General features: G+C 41.6%; 1 protein-coding gene across 2 annotated transcripts in view; it reads left to right on the forward strand.

Annotated features, from left to right (window-relative positions):
• SATB2 (SATB homeobox 2) overlaps positions 1–10,550 on the forward strand; it is a 345,958-nt gene extending 335,408 nt beyond the window's left edge. For both annotated transcript variants that reach the window (XM_029606039.1, XM_029606040.1), the window contains one exon: positions 8,133–10,550. In XM_029606039.1, the coding sequence (XP_029461899.1) occupies positions 8,133–8,594 (462 nt within the window). In that variant the 3' untranslated portion in view covers positions 8,595–10,550. The remainder of the gene's footprint in view (positions 1–8,132) is intronic.
• Positions 10,551–20,899: the final 10,349 nt, after the last annotated feature.

Here is a 20,899-nt window from a genome sequence, read left to right on the forward strand (position 1 = left end):
TTGGGGCCAGGCTCAAAGCTTCACTCCTCACAATCTCTCCTCCTCCTCAGATAATTTCCGCTGGGGCCGATTTTATAGTCCTCCTCCGTTGCCACAGTGACGTCACTAGGCATGACAAAGCTCGGTCTGGGCCGAGCTCAGGGCTTCACCCCTGGTAAGGAAAGTTTTCATTCTCTCTCAGTTGTGGCCGAGCTCAAAGCTTCACCCCTCACGATCTCTCCTCCTCCTCCTCAGATAATTTCCGCTGGGGCCAATTTTATAGTCCTCCTCCGTCACCATAGTGACGTCACTAGGCGCGACAAAGCTCGATCAGGGCCGAGCTCAGGGCTTCACCCCTGGTAAGGAAATTTTTCATTCTCTCTCAGTTGTGGCCGAGCTCAAAGCTTCACCCCTCACGATCTCTCCTCCTCCTCAGATAATTTCCGCTGGGGCCGATTTTATAGTCCTCCTCTGTTGCCACAGTGACGTCACTAGGCACGACAAAGCTCGGTCGGGGCCGAGCTCAGGGCTTCACCCCCGGTAAGAAACTTTTTCAGTCTCTCTCAGTCGGGGCTGGGCTCAAAGCTCACAATCTCTCCTCCTCCTCCAACTATACGTGTTTAACACACATCACAAGTTAGTAAATAGACCCCATGTTTGAAATGAGCAGTTTTGCTGTCTGAAGATGCAGCATTAAAATACAGTTTGTGAAGATCACAAAATCCCAGTCCCAATGTCTCATCATCCCCCCCCCCCCCCCCCCAATGTCATTTCATTAGTTCTACCTCCTGTACAGGCTGGATGGTCTTATTCAAGCTGATAAGAGAGGATTGCTATATTTCCTTCTTTACTTGCAGTCTTTCAGGTGAATTTTCAAAGGAGTTCCATATTCAGATGTAACATACTATCGTAGCAATTTTCATAAGCCATTTACCCATGTCAAGTGCATGTAACGCGGATCAAATTCTTTTAATAATTCAGTGGCTTATATTATAGCAATTTTCAAAAGCCATCTAACAGGGGTAAAATATATTTATACATGTGAAACCCAGTTTTAAGCCTTTGCCGTTTTTACAATGTTTTATGAAGTTGAAAAATGGTGTTTGTGCAGCCCTGGATTAAACAAAATAAGCATGTGCATAGGGCACTACAGAGTGTTGAAAATTTGCATTTTTCTGTTGCCCCCTAGTTATAAGTAAATTATTTGCTTATATTGCTTACTACTATTTAGTGTTAAATAAATACAATTGAAAAAAAAACATTTAATATAGTTGTGGGGGTCTGGCCTGGGGGATGGCCTGGATGAAAACTGAATTTTTTAAATCTCTTTTTACACCTTCAGCATTTACTGAGTCTTAAATTTCTTTTTAGTTAAGCAATGGAAGAGCTGACGGGACACGATTGTTGGCCTGTGCCTAGGGCATCAGTTAGCCTTAATCTGGCCATGCTTTTATGGCTGAACTTTTACCATTTTAGATAATCTTCTCAGTAGGCAGTTAGATCATCACAATTGGCTGAAAAGGAAAAGCAAAAATATCTAATGGATATAAGGAATTGTTTCAATAAAATTTTCTGATGTGAAAAAAAAATCGCAGGGAATTAACAGAATTGTCATGTGGCCAAACTGAATGCAATACGTGATCTGATGTTTATGGTCCACTGCATATACAGTGCATATGATTTGTGGAGAGACCTCCAACAGATAAGTCTAATCATCTGAATTTTCATTGCTGGACATAATCATGGCATAATATTGGAAAAACTCATTAAAATGAACCTCAGTATTGTTAAGAAAAAAAAAAAAGCATTTTAGGTAGAGAAATATGTAAAGACAGCATCCTAACACATGCCTAAAATTCACAACTTGTTTAAGTCCTGTTGGCGAGCAGTCTTCAACGTGCAATATTGTAGCCTTCCTTTCTCTTTATAAGGGGGCGAGGGGAGGCTTTCATATGAACACCATTGCTCTGTCATTCATATCCTTGAAGCAAAAATACTGTTGTACACATCAAAACGTAACAGAAGCCAAAAGAAACACATTCAGATTCGTAGTTACATAAGAAATAAGTTTCAAAGAGTCACATGGGATTGTGTACATAAAATTAGAATATAAGTGCTTAAGTAGCATGCATGCATGTACATATTTTATTTTATAAACCTCGAGAGCAGGCACGTACTTGCAGTGCAGCGCGGAAATCTGAACAGGGGAAAAAGGCACAGTTTATGAGCGTTCCAGGGCAGAGTTCAGAAGCAGGTACACAGCTTGCTATTTTGTAAGCAGTATATCTGCCTTCAGTACTGAACTTGTCTGTATACTTTTACACCTGCTAATTGATTTGCCCAATTGAAATCACACTGGTCTTTTGTCTGTAACTTTTGGGTTGGAGGTCTGGGTGAACTAGAGGGGTTTCGGGGTAAAGTACTAGAGATGAACTGGTATGAGTATGAGTGAACTGGTGTTTGTAAATACCCACACATTAAGTATTTTCAGAAGCGGAGTATGCCCATGTTTTCTAAAATACCTGCCTCCGTATTTAATTCTGGGTTATTACGCCTATAACATATGTGCGTAATTTTATAAAATGGGTAGAGAAGGTAATCGTGTTTCTGCACTACAAATATACCCATGTACTGAAACACGTGTGTACTTTCAAGGCAAGAATGCATCGTATTTTGTAAACGGTGAGGCTCCTGCCTCACAGTTTATAAAATACTAACATAAATCTCAGCGGATCTGCTCATGCACGTAAAAGGTGTGCAGTGGACAGTTTTGAAAGTTGGGCTCCTAGAAGGTCATCTTTGAACATCCTGCATAACTTATGCCAATAAGGTATACAGATTTTTGAAGTAAACTTACACGTATGTCTGCAGTTTCAAAATTATCCCACTGAATCTGTTATTCGGTATGCGCAAACTTTTCCTGAAAATGTACACGCATATGGTCCAATTTTTACAAATTATGGGGGTCATTTTCCAAGTGGCTCGCACGCGATAAGGGACGTTTCGCATGCGAAAAGTCCCTTATCGCGTGCGATACAAGGATGGGGGATGGAGTCGGCCCCGGAAGAGGAGGAGTCGGGGCGTCACCGGAGCCGACTCTGCGAAGACGCCGCGGACGGCAAAAAGGTAAGGGCCTTTTCGCGTCCGAGTTCGCGCCCAATAGCTTCACCTTCTATGGTGGTGCTATTGGGTGCGAAACTGGCATCGATCGCACCGCGGCGGTGCGATCGCTGCCGGCTGGCGCAGGACCGCCCCCCCCCCCCCCCCCCCCCCCCGTTTCGGCCCCCCCCCCTCATTACCTAAAGTATCGCAGGCCTGCGATACTTTAGAAAATGAGGCCCTATGTGCCTAAAGCCAAACCCTTCAGGAACACCTGTGCTTAATCCAGGATGACTTATACAAGAAGGTGACATACATGCTTTAAGCTTTCCCACATATCCAGCAGACAGTTTTGTGAAAGGCCACTTAGGAGCATTAAAGACTGTTTTACCCACAGAAATCCCTTTGGAAATTTACCCCACAATGGAGCTGACTCCCAGAACCCTGAGAATTCTGAAGGCAGACAACCAGCTTAAATATTCAAGTTGCTATTATGTACAGTAGAAATGCATGCAATTAGAGTCAAGAGGGCTAGGAATAGTGGCACGTTCATTAATGTATGCTGGGAATGTGAATAGTGAAGCTTATTCTTGATTTGCCAAGAAATGTGGCCCTCAGTCATCCCGAATACAACTGAAAAGTCTGAATTTTGTGCTAAATTTGTTTCCATTCTTGTCAATAAGGGCAGACCAGTTGAAGCCATAGATACAGGATACAGCCCAGCACACTGTCACACTGATACATATAGCACTTATAGGTGGTTACCATACTTTTCTGTCCAACTGCATTAAGTCCTTCATAATTCCCCTTATTACTACACTGTTTCAAGGATTGATCGTACCCTTTCACCATTATCATGCCCCCCCCACCCCCCAGATCATGCATCATATAGTTGCCAATGTGTTTTTAAGCTTAATGTAATTAGAATATTGAGATAATACAGTTCTCATTCTTTGTTGAATGTCAGCATGTAACATTGGTCCCGTGTATTTGAATGTGGAGAAGCAGGAGTAATAAGAATATTTATGTTAACTAGGGTAATTTTCAAAAGGATTTTCTGCAGATAAACCAGTGTTTTACCCCTTTGGGTAAAAGTATGAGTGCTGCCAACAATGCCATACTTTTGCCTGCAGGGGAAAGAGATGGAACCGGGGTGGGCAAGAGAAAATAAGCATGGGGATTTCATTTTTAAAACCCTGTGCTTGTTTTCCACCATCTTATCCCGTATGCAAAGCATGTGGGTAAAGACTTCCGACTGGCACAGGCCTGCTAAAATTTTCAAAGGGAAACCCCATGGGGATCTTCCCTTTGAAAATCCACTTGCAGACCTGAGAGTACAAAGTACCTGCAGGCCTACATACGCCTTGGCCTTACTCAAAACTACCCTATAAGTGGTTTTGATACTTTGTGCTCGCTGCTTATCTTAAACTTTTAGGGCTCAAGCCATCCCAAATTCATTTTGACTCTGATGGGTCAGTATTTTGGAATATTTGGGTTTGTACGAAATAACGGTTTTAAAAGGAGATAGTTGCCAGAGATTGTACTATAAAAGATAGGCATCAGGGCCTGAAAAAATATATTCAAATGCACAAGATGAGCTACTGCAGGTACTGAATGAATGCAACCTCATCTATAGACATTTGCACAAATACATAGAAACATAGAAATAGGCAGAAAAGGACCAAATGATCCAACCAGTCTGCCCAGCAAGCTTATGCTTATGCCAGAATCTGCTGCACTGTGCAGGTTACTCCTATGCTTATCCGTAACCCAGATCGTAAAAGTCAGGGCTCTCAGATGCTGTTTGAATCCAATTTCCCTTAATCGTTGCCATGGAAGCAGAGAGTTGCATCAAAAGTATCAGTCTTAGTGATTAAGGGTAGAAAGTGCTGCATCAGCAAGATACCTCATATGTGTTTGTTCCCCAAACCATAAAAGTCAGGGCCCTCGTTGTTTGCTGTCTGAATCCAATTCCCCTTTTCTCACTGCTGTTGAAGCAGAGAACAATAGTAGAGTCGCATTAACAGTATTAAGGCTTATTTGTTAAGAGCAGCAACTGCCACACTAGCAAGTTACCCCCAGTTACCCCCATGCACTCTTTTCTTTATTTCCATCCTCTAACCTTTAGGGATCCACAGTGTTTATCCCATTCCTCTTTGAATTCCTTGACTGTTTTCGACTTCATCACCTCTTCCAGAAAGGTATTCCAGGCATTCACCACCCTCTCCGTGAAGAAATATTTCCTGACATTGGTTTTGAATCGAAAAGGTTTGACGATTGTGCATCATTAAAAGCTTTCAGGTATCTGAAGGTCTGTATTGTATCTCCCCTGCACCTCCTTTCTTCCAGGGTATACATATTCAGATCCTTCAGCCTCTCCCCCATAAGTCTTCCAGTGCTGACCCCTCACCATTTTGGTCGATCTTGTTTGTCTTTATCCTTTTTGAGATATGGGCACCAGTAACGAATGCAGTACTCCAGGTGAGGCCTCCCCTAGGACCTGTACAAGGGGATTATCGCCTCCTCTCTCTATGCAGCCCAGCATTCTACTGACTTTAGCTATCGCCTTGTCACACTGCTTCGCCGTCTTCAGATCGCTAGATACTATCAACCCAAGGCCCCGCTCTTGGTCCGTGCACAACAACCTTTCACCCCCATCACATACAGCCCTTTCGGATTGCCGCACCCCAGTCGCATGACTCTGTACTTCTTGACATTGACTCCCAGCTGCCAAATCCTCGACCACTCTTCAAGCTTTCTTAAATCACTTTTAATTTCCTCTACTCCTTCAGGCGTGTCCACTCTGTTACAGATCTTAGTATCATATGCATATAGACAAACTTTACCTTCTATCCCTTCCGCCAGGTTGCTCACAAAGATATTGAACAAAACCGGTCCCAAAACCACTCCCTCTGGCACTCCACTTAACACCGTTCTTTCTTCTGAGTAGGTTCCATTTACCATTACATGCTGACTCCTATCATTCAATCAGTTTGCAATCCACACTACTATCTTGGCCTCACTCCCAAGCTTCTCATTTTGTTCATATTTTTCACTCCAAAACATATGCACCTTTTAATTGCCTTCTGGATCTCTTAGACTTGCCTGGAACACTGCTGCTGCCATGGAGCTTCCATTTTTGTTTTTCGTATATTTGCAGAAATATAGATCGAATATCGGCAACAAACCCACTTTGTATAAGTTACTGTTCATTTTAAAGGAGCCATCATCACCCCCTTTATCAAGAAACCCTTGATGCATACTCCTTAGTCAACTGCCTGCCAATCTTAGTACTACTGTATTTGACTAAAATGGCTCGTTCAACAATTACAGTTCAAATTTTGTTAGGAAAATTCTAGGCTCCGTTTTGTTTTTTCATTATACTCTTAGTAACACCTTGTATTTTCTGAACTCCCTTGACTCTCACTGGCCATGTATAATTTAGAATTTTGGTTTGTTCTTTCAAAACTATTCACTATTTCTCTCAATATCTCAGTACTTCTATCACCCACAGCATTGGCTCGTACCTTCACGTTCTTAGAACAATTCTTGTCCTTTTCAAAGCACCCTTGCTTGTGTGGTGATTCACCTCAGATCACAAATTGAATGACATATATTCTATTTTATTTATTTGGGATTTTAGCTGTATACTTTCCTTGACCAACTTCTATTTTGCACATATTAGAAAATATCTGAGCAAACAATAGTGCTTGGTCTTTAAGAATTATACCAGTATTTTTACTTTTAATGCTTTCTGAGACTAGTAGTCAGATTGGCTCTAAGAAAATTGTTTTTTTGTAGATAGTGATATACTGGTAAATTTTAAAAGAAAAGCGTGTGTGCCCATAAACTCGCATATTGCAGCATGAGCAAACATACGCCTCACTTTATAAGGCACATGTGTAGCAATTAAAATACTTATGGTGTGCGTTTGCAAACAGCCTTTACATATTATCTTATGCACTCACCAAAGGAGGGAAAGAAAGAGAGAGAACCTCTGTATAGAATCAGTCTGCCCCTCTATATTTAGGTACCACTGTAGAGGGGCACTTTGAATTGGGGTGGGTTTTCGGGAGTTGGGTTGGGATTAGGGTGGGTGGCGTTACAGACACATTCAGAGGTATTCATTGTAAAATTGACATCACTAAAGAATTTAAGTTCTTATAAGCGATGAAAAGGAGTTGATTTGTACAATGCAGCTAGCAGAGACTGCAGTGTACAAATCTATTCCTCTTGTTAGACTTTTCATTGCTTACAAGGACTAAAATTCTTTAGTAGTGTTAGTTTTACAAAGAATGCCTCTGAATGTGTCTGTAACACCACCCACCCTAAGGGTGCTAAGTTTGGCCCACCCAGAAACACCCTTCCCTCCCCCAATTTATCCGGGTGAGTTTTATCAGCTAAAAACTTAGCCAAATAAGTTGGAGGTGCTCACTGAGGCAGCAAATTTAAAAACCTTGATTTGTCCAGCTAAGTCCCTAACTTAACTGGGCAAACTGTCTCAGTGTTGACCTCTGTATTTGAAATAAATTTAATTAAAAAGTATGGTATTTCTAGTAATGTACCTCAAAGTATTTTGACATATGGATGTGTGTATAAATATACATTAGTAACAGATGTGTTACATGATCTGATGCCCTGTATTTTGAGATTGCATTAAATAGCATTAACTGCTACAGTGAAATTATTTCTGGTACTGGTAAACCACATTAATCATGTCACAAAATATTACCAGATATAAATCAATAGATATATATCTATGCCATACAGAAAATAGCTCTTTACATTCTATCTGAAACAGAGAAGTACAATAAATTAGACATACATCCACCCCAATGCTTATAAATGTGGTAACATAATTTTCTGTGCATTATTCTGAAACTTTTGTTTAATAACTTTAACCTTGTTTTTTTGGTTTGGTTTTTTTTTTTTAATAACTTTTAATAGTTTTAAGCTGTATTTGTTCAGGAACAATTACTGTTTGTAACATGTTAGAAATATTTTTGATTGTGTAGTCAATAAAACTATATTTTTATTTATTTATTTTTTAATAGGTTCTTCACAGACAACAGTCGCAGCCTGCAAAAGAGAGCTCACCTCCAAGAGAAGAGGTCCCGCCTCCACCTGTACCCTCTGAAGATAGCTGTGCCAAAAAGCCAAGGTCTCGCACTAAGATATCTTTGGAAGCCTTGGGCATTCTTCAAAGCTTTATTCATGATGTAGGCCTCTATCCTGACCAGGAGGCCATTCATACTCTCTCTGCCCAGTTAGATCTTCCAAAGCACACCATCATCAAGTTCTTCCAGAACCAACGCTATCATGTTAAGCATCACGGAAAACTCAAAGAGCACTTAGGTACAGTGGTGGACGTGGCAGAATACAAAGATGACGAGCTATTGACTGAATCAGAGGAAAATGACAGTGAGGAGGGATCAGAAGAAATGTACTCGGTGGATCCTGGAGAAGAAAATTCCGAGAAAAGCAAGGCAAAGCCTTCGGAAATTGACCAGAGATAATGTGAAATCCTGATAAAAGCAATGCGTTGGTCTATGGACATTTTTGAAAAAAGTTTATTAGTCTTCTATTTTTGGGGGGGGAGGGGATAGTTTTCCATTGCACGTGAAACACGTGTAGCTGAATTAGTTCAGTATTGCTGAATCAAATATCACCTTGACATGGACGTTTAAGTGTTACACTTGCATTTGACAGGAATAATTATTAGTATAATAATATAGGATTACGACATCATTCATCTTGCACTTATAGAAGGGACATCAAGCAAGTTACAGGACATATGAAGAACTATGGAATTAATGAAGGGAACTATACAGTGTCGCTGTATATATGTGCATATATATGTATATATATATATATGCACATACTGTATATATATATATATATATACATATCAAAACTGCATGGGACAGAGAACTTTACAATCTTAAAAGTATAGACTGTGAAATGAGTTCTTTAAAAATAAGACTTGTTTATGTATTAAAACCACTTCACAATGAGTGGCGTTGGCTTTTGATAAACTGCCTTGCTCTCAGGGTGTGGTGACTATTTTTGAATTCCTATTTATTTTCTATGTTTATCCCTGATTTTTTTTTTTTAACTATATGGCTTCCTGTCTGGCAGCTTGATGGATAATTTTTCTGAGGTATGTATTTAAAGATATAAATCAACACTGCCAAAAAAAGAGATGAAACAAAAGCAAAAAAAATCAGGGCACCTTAAAAAAAAAAAAAAAAAGTAAAAAATGTTTTAAGACACAATACACGCAAGCAAATATAGCATGTTTTATTCTATGGACTGTCATTACTGTAGTGAACGGAAACATTCCCATGGAAATGAAATGAAATTCAGTGCATAGAAGATTCACATTTGCTTGTGAGATCTTCAGCCAGAGAGCACTGCAAGATTTGATGTGTCAAACTTACCCGACGCACCGTGGTTTTATTATGGAATTATTTCCTTGTTCTTGCTTTCAAATCATACAGTTTATTAGCTTGCTTTTTTCAGCTTGTTCTGCTTTTAGTTAAATATTTTAAAGGCTGTGTGAAGCTACAATAGGAAGGTAAAATGCAGAAGTCTGCAGGGAGGGGGGAGGGAGTAATGCCTGATTAGTAGAGCGAGCTGCTGCTGCTGCTTTCTGCTGACTGTTCTCTAGTTCTCCGTCTGAACCTGGGTTGCCACTGTGTCGTCTGCTGAAGGGTGGCAGGGCCTTTGCTGTCATCTCTGTTACCCAGCGGGCAGTCCCTTGTTTGGCAAGAACGAGGGGCCCCATCGGTGCTGCCGTGTAACTTTAGGCAGCTCTGGAAATCCTGAAGCCTTGCCCGCCTCCCCTTCGCTTTTTCTAGCAAGGGAAACTTTTCCCTGCAGCACATTTTGTAGAAGACAAAAAAAAAAAAAGATTTGTAGGAACTTTGATAAACTAGTATTTTCTGGGCAGAATGCCCCTCAACTGGGTAAGGGTGTTTCTCCTGCGTATTTGATACCCGCGATCACTCTTCTGCCTTTACTCTTTAGGTCCTCTAGATGAACATGCAAATGCTTTTACATAGTTAGGGGTACCCTGCACCGGACGTATTAATGCATGGATTAAATACGTCCATGCATTAGTCACGTGCTTGCGATACACAGAAACATTTTTTTTATTTTTCCTCCTCCGGGGATCTAGCATAACAAGCATGGACCCTAAATCTGACTGGTACCGGGAACAGGAAGGCCGCAGTGTTCTACATGCACCCAAAGGTTCCGGAAGCCATCAGCACAGGAGGCACATTTGCTAGCATTATTCTCCACTGCCCCTCTTCTTTTAAAGCAGTTTTCCAAAGGAAACCTCATGCCCAGTAATCCAGCAGTCGTATTTAAAGTCCATTTCAGTACTTTGAAAAAAACAAAACAAAAAAAAAAACATCGAAAAATGTTATCTGCAGTTTTTCTTTAAGTTGTGCTCATACTTAATCTATTCAAAGACCTCATGCAATATCACTTTGATAGTTATTGTCTGTTCATTACACGGACACTGTAATATAACTGTTAATACTATTTATATATTGAAAGGTATAAAAGAGGAGTAAAAAGACACACTGTGGATATGTTTGTTCTCAGAATTTAAAACATACAGGGAGGAGACGTGTTGCAATAGAAGCTGCTCATAGCTGTTCGGTAACCTCTGGAGTTTGTAAAGGGACCTGTTCTTGTACATTTTCAAATGCTAATTGAGATTTATTTCAGTACAAGCTTTGCAGGGATATGGTCATTTGGTTTTACAACCGTATGGCATGCATTTTTACTGCAGTATATTGCAACCTGACTCAAATATTGAACGGTTGCTGCTTATAAACCAAGACTCAGAAGAGGACTGCTATGATTGGGTAGATGGGATCACATGGCTGAGTGGTAACATGCTACCTAGTGCAGTACCATCCAGGGCTGTCAACCTGATCACTTATAAAACAGGTGGCTTAAGAGCCCCTCCCCCAAACTGGCAGTTTTGTGACAGGCCACTCCTGGATGGTTCGGTTGCAGTGCATGTCCTTCATACTTGGTTTGTGAGGTGGACTCCGTCTTATAGTGCAACCAATCATGGCTCTTTGTTTTTCCTTGCCAAAAGTTGCCCTGAGAATTTCTCCTTGAAAAAGTGTTTTTATGACGGTACACATGTAAAAGAAACTTATTTGCCTGCCCAACTCTTGCAAGCCACTCTGCTGTCTCATGGCAAAGCACTTGGTATCTTTTACACTTCAACCAAAAATTTACTAGGTATTTTTTCAATGCAAAGTCTTGCCTTTTATTTTTTAATTTCACTGCCAAGTCTGCAGTGGCCCTGTGTGAATCTGTGGGCATTTTAGCCTGTGGTCTTGCCAGAACTTTGCGAAATACAATGCATATATGTCTATTTATTCTGTATCCATCATTGTTATATCTATTTGGAAAATTTTAAAAAACCCCTTTCTCTTGTAGTGCCTCTTGACAAAGCACAATTTTTCGCCTTTTCTTTTTTTTTTTTTTTTTTTTGTGAAATAAAAAAAAAATGTGTTTTATTCCAGTATCAACAATGTGAATAACGATTAACATATTGTAAATGTTTTTTCCATGTAAATCAACTATATATCTTTGTTATCACTGAGTGATAATTAATTTTTAACTTATGTGCATTGTTAGGATGTTAGGAATTTTTTTTTTTTTGGGTTGTTGAAATAAAACACATTCAATAAGTACTGTATGACTTTAATTTATCAGGTTAATTGCTTGCAGAATACTAGTAGCTGAATCTGTCCTGGAGAAAATTGAAGTACTAGTAGGTTATGATACCTTATAAAGCATGAGTATCAAACAATAATCCTGCAGGGCTACAAACCAGTTTTGGTTTTCAGGCTAGCCTTAATTAATATACATGAGGTATATTTGCATACAGTGGAGGCAGTGCATGCAAATTAATTCTCATGCATATTTATTAGGGGTAGCCTGAAAAGCCTGACTGGTTTATGGCCCTGCAGAATTGCAGTTTGACACATGTGCTTTAAAGGACCAAGAGACACAATGGTGTACTGAAATTTGAGACCTCACAGGCCTCCTATTCAGATAACATACGTGAAGTCACAAGAGCTCACATACTACAACATCATGTTTGTTGGTCCTTTAAAAGATATCATAACCTCCCAAGACTTCAGGTAGTTAAAGGAATTTTGTTTTATATTCCAATGTTCAATAAACTGCTAGTAGACTGCCTGATATGAGTGGAATGTCAGTTTAGCTGAGCTGCAGGGTCTGGTTAGTGGAATACTATTAGCAGCAACAGAAGAGTTTACAACTAATCAGTATTTTGTTCTTGACATATGAGGGTTTGGTACACACTTTCATAATCATATGAAAAAGAAAATGTCTTTATGAGCTTGCACATTAAAAACAGCTATCACATGCATTGTATTATTATTATTGTTATTTGTATAGCACTATCAGGTGTATGTAGCACTTTTCAGAGACATATAAGAGATGGTCAAGACAGACAGACAAAAAACAAATAAGAAGTTTTGAGTTGAAATAGTGATGCCATGATTGAGATGGGGGCAATGCTGGTCCATGGATGCTACTTGTGCTTGTCATTCATTCTTGTTACTGGACGAAAGTAAGGGCTTGGGGTTTGGAGGCCTCTTGTGCGTAGGTCCCACATCGGTAAACCCCCATAGTAACTGGCCCCTTCAATTTTGCACAAGTTAGCACGGGGTAATAGCACACAGCCTTTTTTTGGTTTTTTTGTTTCCTTGCTTGCTACTACTGTGGCCTTGCATGTGGTACAGAAATTTAATATGCAGTGTTAAGGGGTCTTTTACTGTGCTCATTACATTTACCCACTAGCATGGTGCATTTTTTTTCCTGCTAGTTTTATTACATGGACAGCTTAGATGGAACCTGCTACATCTTCAGACTGCATAATCCATTTGCCATTCTTTTTTGACATCTCCAAAGGGAATTTGTAGTTCATGGTATGTCAGAATCCAAGAATGTACTCTAACTAATATGGTCAGTCATCAAAATGCGTTATGGCGTTAACCCACGTGATAATCATGTTACTGCACAGTGCGAATGCAAATTTTTTGAAGGGGTGGGATTGGGGAGGGGTTTGGGCGGGATTAATTAAGATGAGGGACAATATCGCAGTGTGTGATAGCATAACACACGCTATTGCACATTTTTAACACCGGAAATAACTGCACCTTTTTTCCTGGCGTTAAGCTGGGCAATATACCCGAAACAGTCATAACGCAGTTTGCAATAATATTGCAAATTGCATTTCGGCCATTTCTGGGCTTGGGGAGGGAAAGGGAGCGTGGAGTGGAGAGAGAGTGAGAGATCCTCTGGGGAGGCCTTCACGGTATTCAACTATTTATAACACTATAGGAGGACCAGCTAATAGCTCGAGGTGATGTTTTGGTGGTGGTTTAGGGTTTTGGGGCCAGTTTGGCATGCAGAGTGAGACATACACTGTTATAGAGTCCATCAAGCTAGGGCGAGAGAACATAGTAGAAATCTCAACTTTGTGAGACTTTCCTCACACCAAATGATGTCAAATCTTTACTGAGGTGTACTGTGCTGTTCCTTTGTTTCGAAAGAAAAAACTGACTTCTTCAGGGGTCAAAAAATGAAATCCTAAAAAGAAGATAAAAAAAAATTATCCACTAACACACACAATCTATAATAAAATTTCTCACAAAATGCATAAATAACTCCTCCAATTCACATGGACATATACAGCGTTAGCTTGAAAATGGCAGCACCATCACAGAAAACAAATCATTTTATTTATTTATTTTAACATTTTTATATACCGATAACCATAAGCACATCGTACCGGTTTACAAAGAACGGTGGGAAGGCCAGAAACAAAGGCACAACCGTTACATGGAACGCATAAGAATAACATTTAAACGCATATAGAGGGTACATAGAACGCTTAAGGAACAAATGAACGCATTTAAAAGGTACATAGGAAGATTAATTAACAACAAGTGAGTAAAACAAATTAAAAATAAGCTGTAGTTAACTTGGTATCGTAGTACTATGAAATAATAGATAAGATTTCAGTTAAGGGCGGCAGATTCTATAAGAATCATGTAGGCCTAAAGGATGGGACGGGTGTTTAGGGGGTATTACAAGAAGTAAGGGGGGGGGGGGGGGGAAGGGTGAGGGAAAATAAAACTTCTGTACAGGTTTAAGTAGACTACTGGGCTAATTTCAGTCTTAGGGAGGAGTGGAGTAGAGCGGCAGGGGGGCATAGTAAATATAGCGAGTGGATTGTATGGGGGGGGGGGGGGGGGGGTTCTGACTAGGTAAATACCTGTTGAAACAACCAAGTTTATAGTTTCTTTTTTTATTTGGGTGTGAAAGTTTCAGTACGGAGGTTGTGGGGCATGGAGTTCCATAAGGTTGGACCAGCCAGGGAAAAGGCCCTTTTCATTGTGGATGCAAGTTTAGTGAGTTTATGGGAGTGGAGGTGTAAGGTACCTTGGTGGATGGTGCGTGTCGGTCTGTTTGAGGTGTGGATTAGGAGAGGCGGTGTAAGCCAGTGTGTGTTTTCATTTATTATGGATTTGTGTAAGATGGATAGGGATTTGTATTGAATTCTTGAGTTTATGGGTAACCAGTGTAAGTCTTTCAGTATGGGTGTGATGTGGTCTCTTTTTTTTTTTGGGTATTGGTTAAAACTCAGGCTGTGGCGTTCTGGAGGAGTTGTAAGGGCTTGATGGTAGCGGATGGGAAGCCGAGGAGCAGTGAATTACAGTAATCTATTTTGGAGAAGATAATGGACTGGAGCACTGTCCAGAAATCAGAGAAGTGTAGTAAAAGTCTTAGTTTCTTAATCATGTGTAGTTTATAGTAGCATTCTTTTAGGATAGCTTTAATGAATGGTTTTAGAGAGAGTTGGTCATCTATGGTGATTCCGAGGCTTCTAGTGTGTGTGGAGAGTGGGGTGGGGGGTGAAGTGGGGTTAGCGAGGAGGGAGGGGTTTGTTGAAATAATGAGTAGTTCAGTTTTGTGAGGGTTGAGGGTGAGGTTCATATTAGTGAGGAGAAGATTGATGGAGGAAAGGCAGGAATCCCAAGATTGAAGAGCTTTCGGTATGGAGTCTGTGATGGGGATGAGAATTGAACATTATCCGCTTAAATATAGTGGGGTAGATTTTATAATTTTGCGCAAGCGCGTACTTTTGTTCGCGAACCAGGCGCGAACAAAAGTACGCTGGATTTTATAAGATACACACGTAGCCGCGCGTATCTTATAAAATCTGGGGTCGGCGCGCGCAAGGGGGTGCACATTTGTGCAACCTCGCGCCGAGCCCAGCGCGCGCTGCCTGTTCCCTCCGAGGCTGCTCCGATTTCGGAGCGGCCTCGGAGGGAACTTTCCTTCGCCCTCCCCCCACCTTCCCCTCCCCTCCCCTACCTAACCCACCCCCCCCCCCCCGGCCCTATCTAAACACCCCCTTACCTTTGTTGCACGATTTACGCCTGCTAAAAGCAGACGTAAATCTACGCGTGCCAGCAGGCTGCTGGCGCACCATCACCCGACCTGGGGGCTGGTCCGGAGGCCTCGACCATGCCCCCGGGCCCGCCCCCACAACGCCGCATCACGCCCCCGAAACGCAGCGTCATTTAGGACACGCCCCGACACGCCCCTTTTACAAAGCCCCGGGACTTACGCGCGTCCCGGGGCTCTGCGCGCGCCGGCGGCCTATGCAAAATAGGCGTGCCGGCGCAGGGCATTTAAAGTCCGGCCCACTGAGTGATTCCAAGGTTTGTGAGGAGTTTGGCTAGGGGGAGCATATAGATGTTGAACAGGGTGGAGGATAAATAGCCTTGGGGGACACCATGGTTGAGGCTGATGGGGTCAGATTCGTGATTACCTAGGGTGACAGTAAAGTGTCTGTTTTGTAGATAAGATTGTATCCAAAGTAGTGCAGTTCCAGTGATACCAATGTTTCTGAGGAGATTGAGTAAGATGTCATGGTTGACAGTATCGAAAGCAGCTGAAATATCTAGCATGGCTACAAGATAGAAACTGCCGCTGTCGATCCCTTTGAGCAGGTTGTCAGTGAGTGATAAGAGGAGGGTTTCTGTGCTAAGGTGTTTGCGGAAACCAAATTGGGAAGGGGAGAGGATTTTCTGTTGGTCAAGGTATTCAGTAAGGTGGGTGTTGACTATTCGTTCTAGGACTTTAGAGAGGAACGGAAGGTTTGAGATGGGTCTGAAGTTGGATAGTATTGAGGGGTTGAGGTTAGGTTTTTTTGAGAATAGGTTTGACTATTGCCTGTTTTAGAATAATTGGGACGGTGCCTTGTTCTAGGGAGCAGTTGACTATATTTGATAGTGGTTTGGCGATTACATTGGGGATGGAGAGGAAGAGTTTGGGTGGAATAGTTTCATATGGGTGCGAGGAGGGTTTCATCTTCTTTAGGATGTTTTCAATTTCCAAGGAGGAGGTAGCTTCGAGTGATGAGAGTGATGTGGTCGGTTTTGAGAGATGAAAGTTGATGTTGTTAGTGTCATGGGGAAAGTGGGCAGTAAGGGCAGCGATTTTATTTTGGAAGAAGAGGGCAAGGTCATTGCATTGATTCGTGGATCCGGAGTTCAGAGTGTGAGTAGAGGGGGATTTGGTGAGGTTGGTGACAATGGTGAATAACGCCTTGGCGTTATATTGAAGGTTGTGTATTTTTTGGACATAGTAGTCTCGTTTCATTTTTTTTTTTGGTGTTCCTATAGTTGTGCATAGAGAGGTAGTAGGATGTTTTCGTGGCTGGTGTGGGGTGCTTTCGCCATTGTCTTTCTAAGTTTCTGAGAAGATTTTTCTGTGCCTTGAGTTCCGGGGAGTAGTACCAAGGTTTTTTGTTGGAGTGGGCGGGATTGATGGTTTTTGAGGCAGTGGGGCAGAGCTGGTCGGCAATATTGAGGGTGATGTTGAACCATGAGGCGATAGCTTTATCGGCAGTGGTAAGATCAATGTCGTTGCTGATGTTGGAGCAAGCGGGAATGAGGTCATCTCTTGAGCAAGTTTTCCGGTATTTGAAGGTGTGTGGTTGTGTGGGGGGACTGTGTGATGTTTGGGTAGTTTTTATGATGGTGTGGTCAGACCAGGGCATGGGGGAACATGATGGGGATTCTATGTGATGGATATTAGAGCTGGTAAAAATGAGGTCTAGCGTGTGGCCTGCTTTGTGGGTGGGAGAGTGTATGATTTGAGTAAAACCCATTGCTTCAAGGGAAGAGATGAATGCTTCACAAGCTGAAGATTGTGGGGGTGTGTCCACATGGAGGTTGAAATCCCCGAGAAGAATAGTGGGGAGGTCAGGGGCTAGGGCATCTGCAAAAAATTTGATTAGAGGAGAGGAATCACTTTCTAAGAGGCCTGGGGGAGTGTAGATAAGGCAGATTTGGAGGGAAGTGGATTTGAAAAGGCCAACTTCATATTTAGGAGGGGGTGTTAACTTTTTGGGAGATGAGTTTAAGCTCTTTCTTGGCGGTGAGGAGAATGGCGCCGCCTCATGTCTCTTATATACAATCACGGTAACATTCAAAGGCATATTTACACATCCAATCATAATGCAGCTTGATGTGAAAGCTAAAAAAATAACCAATAAGAGAACCTTATTTATGACTAACCAATAAGAAGTCCTCTGATTGTCAGGCGAATAGGCAAACACGACATCACAACTTTAAAGGGCAAAAACAAAACAGACAGAATGAAAAATACATAAATCCACCAATACAAATAAGTAAAAATCACTAAACATTGCCCCATTCAATTTCTTTGTGATGTCTATAAATCCAATATTGTTCATGTTGATGCAAAAAATAGATTGAAATCATTCTCGCACAATCTTTTGATTTTGATCATTTTTTTGATCAGAGCTTCTTCTTTTAGAGTGGTTTAAAAGGCTTTTCCTATGACAGGGCACATTCTGTGGAACAAGTTATTTGCTGATATCAGACATGAATTAAATTATTTTATGTTCATAAAAAAGTCGAAAACATGGTTGTTGCTGGATATCTTGGGGACCTAACTGTCCTGGCTCTGAATGTTATGGTCAGGCTGCTGATGTTTAGGCTGTTGAGTTTTATTATTTTTAGTAAGGTTTATTTAGCTGGAATGATTAACGTTATGGTTTTTTTTTTTAAGATGGACTGATGAGGGTAACTACTAAGGATTATTTGACTAATTAGGCTGTATTTACTACTTAAGTTTGTATTATTTAGTTTGTGCTTTGGCCAGTTATATTTTTGTAAAATAAAATAAAAATAAACATACAGCCAGATAAGTCAGAGACATTCAGAGCAGTGAGAAGTTTAAAACTCATGGATTGTCTGGCTAAGTTCTGAACATAGCCAGACAAACAGTCTGAATATTGACCTCAGAATGGAAAAGAGGTAACAGTTTAGTCTCTAGAATGTTAATAAAAGGGCAGTCTTCAGGTAGGAAAAAAAGGAATAGCAGTGAAGTGCAATTACTGAGATGTACTCTGTAATGACAGAGGGCTGGCTTCTCACAATTTCAGGCCAGAAAGAAGGCCATGGCAAAAAGCAATTAAGGAAGACTGGCAAATAAGAAAAATCATTATTCAAAGCTGGAGAAGAAACGATGTGGGAGGCCAAATAGTGTGGAATGGAGTAATAATGAGCATATAATGAAGTATTTTGGGCCTGTCTGGCACCAAGTCACAGAGTGTATTAGCTGTCTCATCACATTATAAATTGCTCTTTTTCAAACAAGTAAAGTCGCTTGGGTAACCTCTGTCTCCTCCGGAATAAGGGCAGGGAAAGCGCACAGAACATGCAGGGGCCATGATGTCAGTGCAAAGTAACTTTATTCTTAGTTCCATGGGATTCAGTGGAGAAAATCTCAGTACTCACAAACATGTGGAATATTCCTCACCATCAACCCCCCCCCCCCACCACCACCACCAATTACAGTCATAAAGCAAACTACCAATGCCTTAGCAAGCTGCAGTGTATGAGGAACAGCTGTCATGAAAGCCCAGCATGTGTCCAAATGCTTTTGCACATCTACTTAAATCTGTATTCTCCATTTTGGTTTGCTATTCTTCTTCCATTTTCTTTGGTTCATAGAGCATGAACTTCTTTTAAGATATACTCAGAAAATGTTGGTCTGAATTATCTCTACAATAGGCAGGAAGGGAACCAAGAGTAGTTCCAGCAAAGTAGCTGCAAGTGCATTCATGGCATCAAAATAAGCCCACGTGGGTTGAAGGAGGTGGTCCTAGAACACCAGAAGCAGTGGGACCTTTGAAACGGCCATGTTTCTGCTCTCCCCTACCTACTCCTGCCACCTCCTTTGTTACTGCACTCTGCAGGCCCTCTAACCAGGCCCCAGCTGCTCCTCCTGCTACCTGGCCCAGGCCTCTGTCACCCACTGCCCTAGCGGTTGTTTGAACTGGGAAGGCAGTGGGCAGATGAGAGAAAAGAGGTGCAGACCCCGCAGCAGTCTGCTGCGGGGTCTGCACCTCTTTTTCCCTCTTGTCTGCACCCTTGGTTCCCGGGCCCTGCAGGACCCGGGAACCAAGGGGTAGGGAGACAACATCAGAAAACAGATTTAAAACTCTTTGAGGAGAGGGAGAGGAAATTACGAGAGTTGGGGGGGAGAGAGAGAGAGAGAGAGTCAAGGACTCAGGGATTTGAGACATAGGCATCAGCTCTGCGGGTAATTTTTTTTTTTTTATTCCCAAAATTTTGAAAGTTGGCTCTGTGATTGTGGATTTGGTGGTGGGTGGAGAATGGGATTTAATATTGGGTAGGAAAGCAGGGATTCACAGCGATGGGATATGCTGGAATAGGGAGGGGTTGAGGTTGGGGAGACTAGGTATTCGGAGAGATTTGGGACGAGAGCTGGAATTTCAAGATTGGGGGATAGCAGGGCCTCTATGATGGGTGGGAGAACGGGAAGTTAGAAAAAGAGTGGGAAACAGGGACTGAGACTGAGCAGGGATTTGCAGAGGACTGTGAGAACTCAGCAGTTGGATGGTATGAGTGTAAAAGCATGAGATGTGGGGTAAGAAGGGGCTGAAGGGTAGGGAGGAATCAAGAGGTGGTGTGAATGACTTAGGAGGCCTGGGGAGGGGGGCAGGCAGTGGAAAATGGATGGGAGTGAGAGAGGAAAAGAATGGATCTGAAAGCTTTGAGAGAGGATGGGAATGGGTCTGGAGAGACATATTTAGAGAGGTAACAGGCTAGGAGAGGATAAAAGTCAAAGGGGCTGGGAGCAGGAGAGGGGATAAATGAAAGGAGAAGAGCAAGGGCTAGTGAGAGGATTGGAGACAGGAAAGCAGTTGAGGACTGGCAATGAGTTGAGTACAGAGTGGAAATGAGACTTAAGGGCTGGAAAGAGGCTGAAAGTAAGATGGAAAGGAAGTAGGAAGGTAAGAGGTGCAAAAAGGTAGTGAGGATTTTAAGGTGAGAGAGGGAGAAAGAGGGGTGAAATCTATGAGTGGATAGAAAGGCAGGAAAAGAAATGAAGAGATGAAAGTGAAAGATCAATGACAAAGACATGATTAGGAGGAAGTGAAAAAAACAAACCAGGAGACGAGACAAAATGTAAAATGAAAAGAGACCCTGGAAAAGGAAGTAGGAAAAGACAGAAGAGGAAAGCAGATGAGAAAGATGGGGGCAATTTCAATTAGAAAAATTAGATGGCCAGAGAAAAGTAGAAAAAAATGTTTTTAGTTTAGTGACTGGCGTATGTCCCTTTGGAAACATGTATATCTTATATTTTTGTATTTTACTCAATACATAAAGAAATACATTTGTTT

The sequence above is a fragment of the Rhinatrema bivittatum genome, chromosome 6 (assembly GCF_901001135.1).
Source record: "Rhinatrema bivittatum chromosome 6, aRhiBiv1.1, whole genome shotgun sequence".
In the NCBI taxonomy this organism is placed as follows: domain Eukaryota; kingdom Metazoa; phylum Chordata; class Amphibia; order Gymnophiona; family Rhinatrematidae; genus Rhinatrema; species Rhinatrema bivittatum.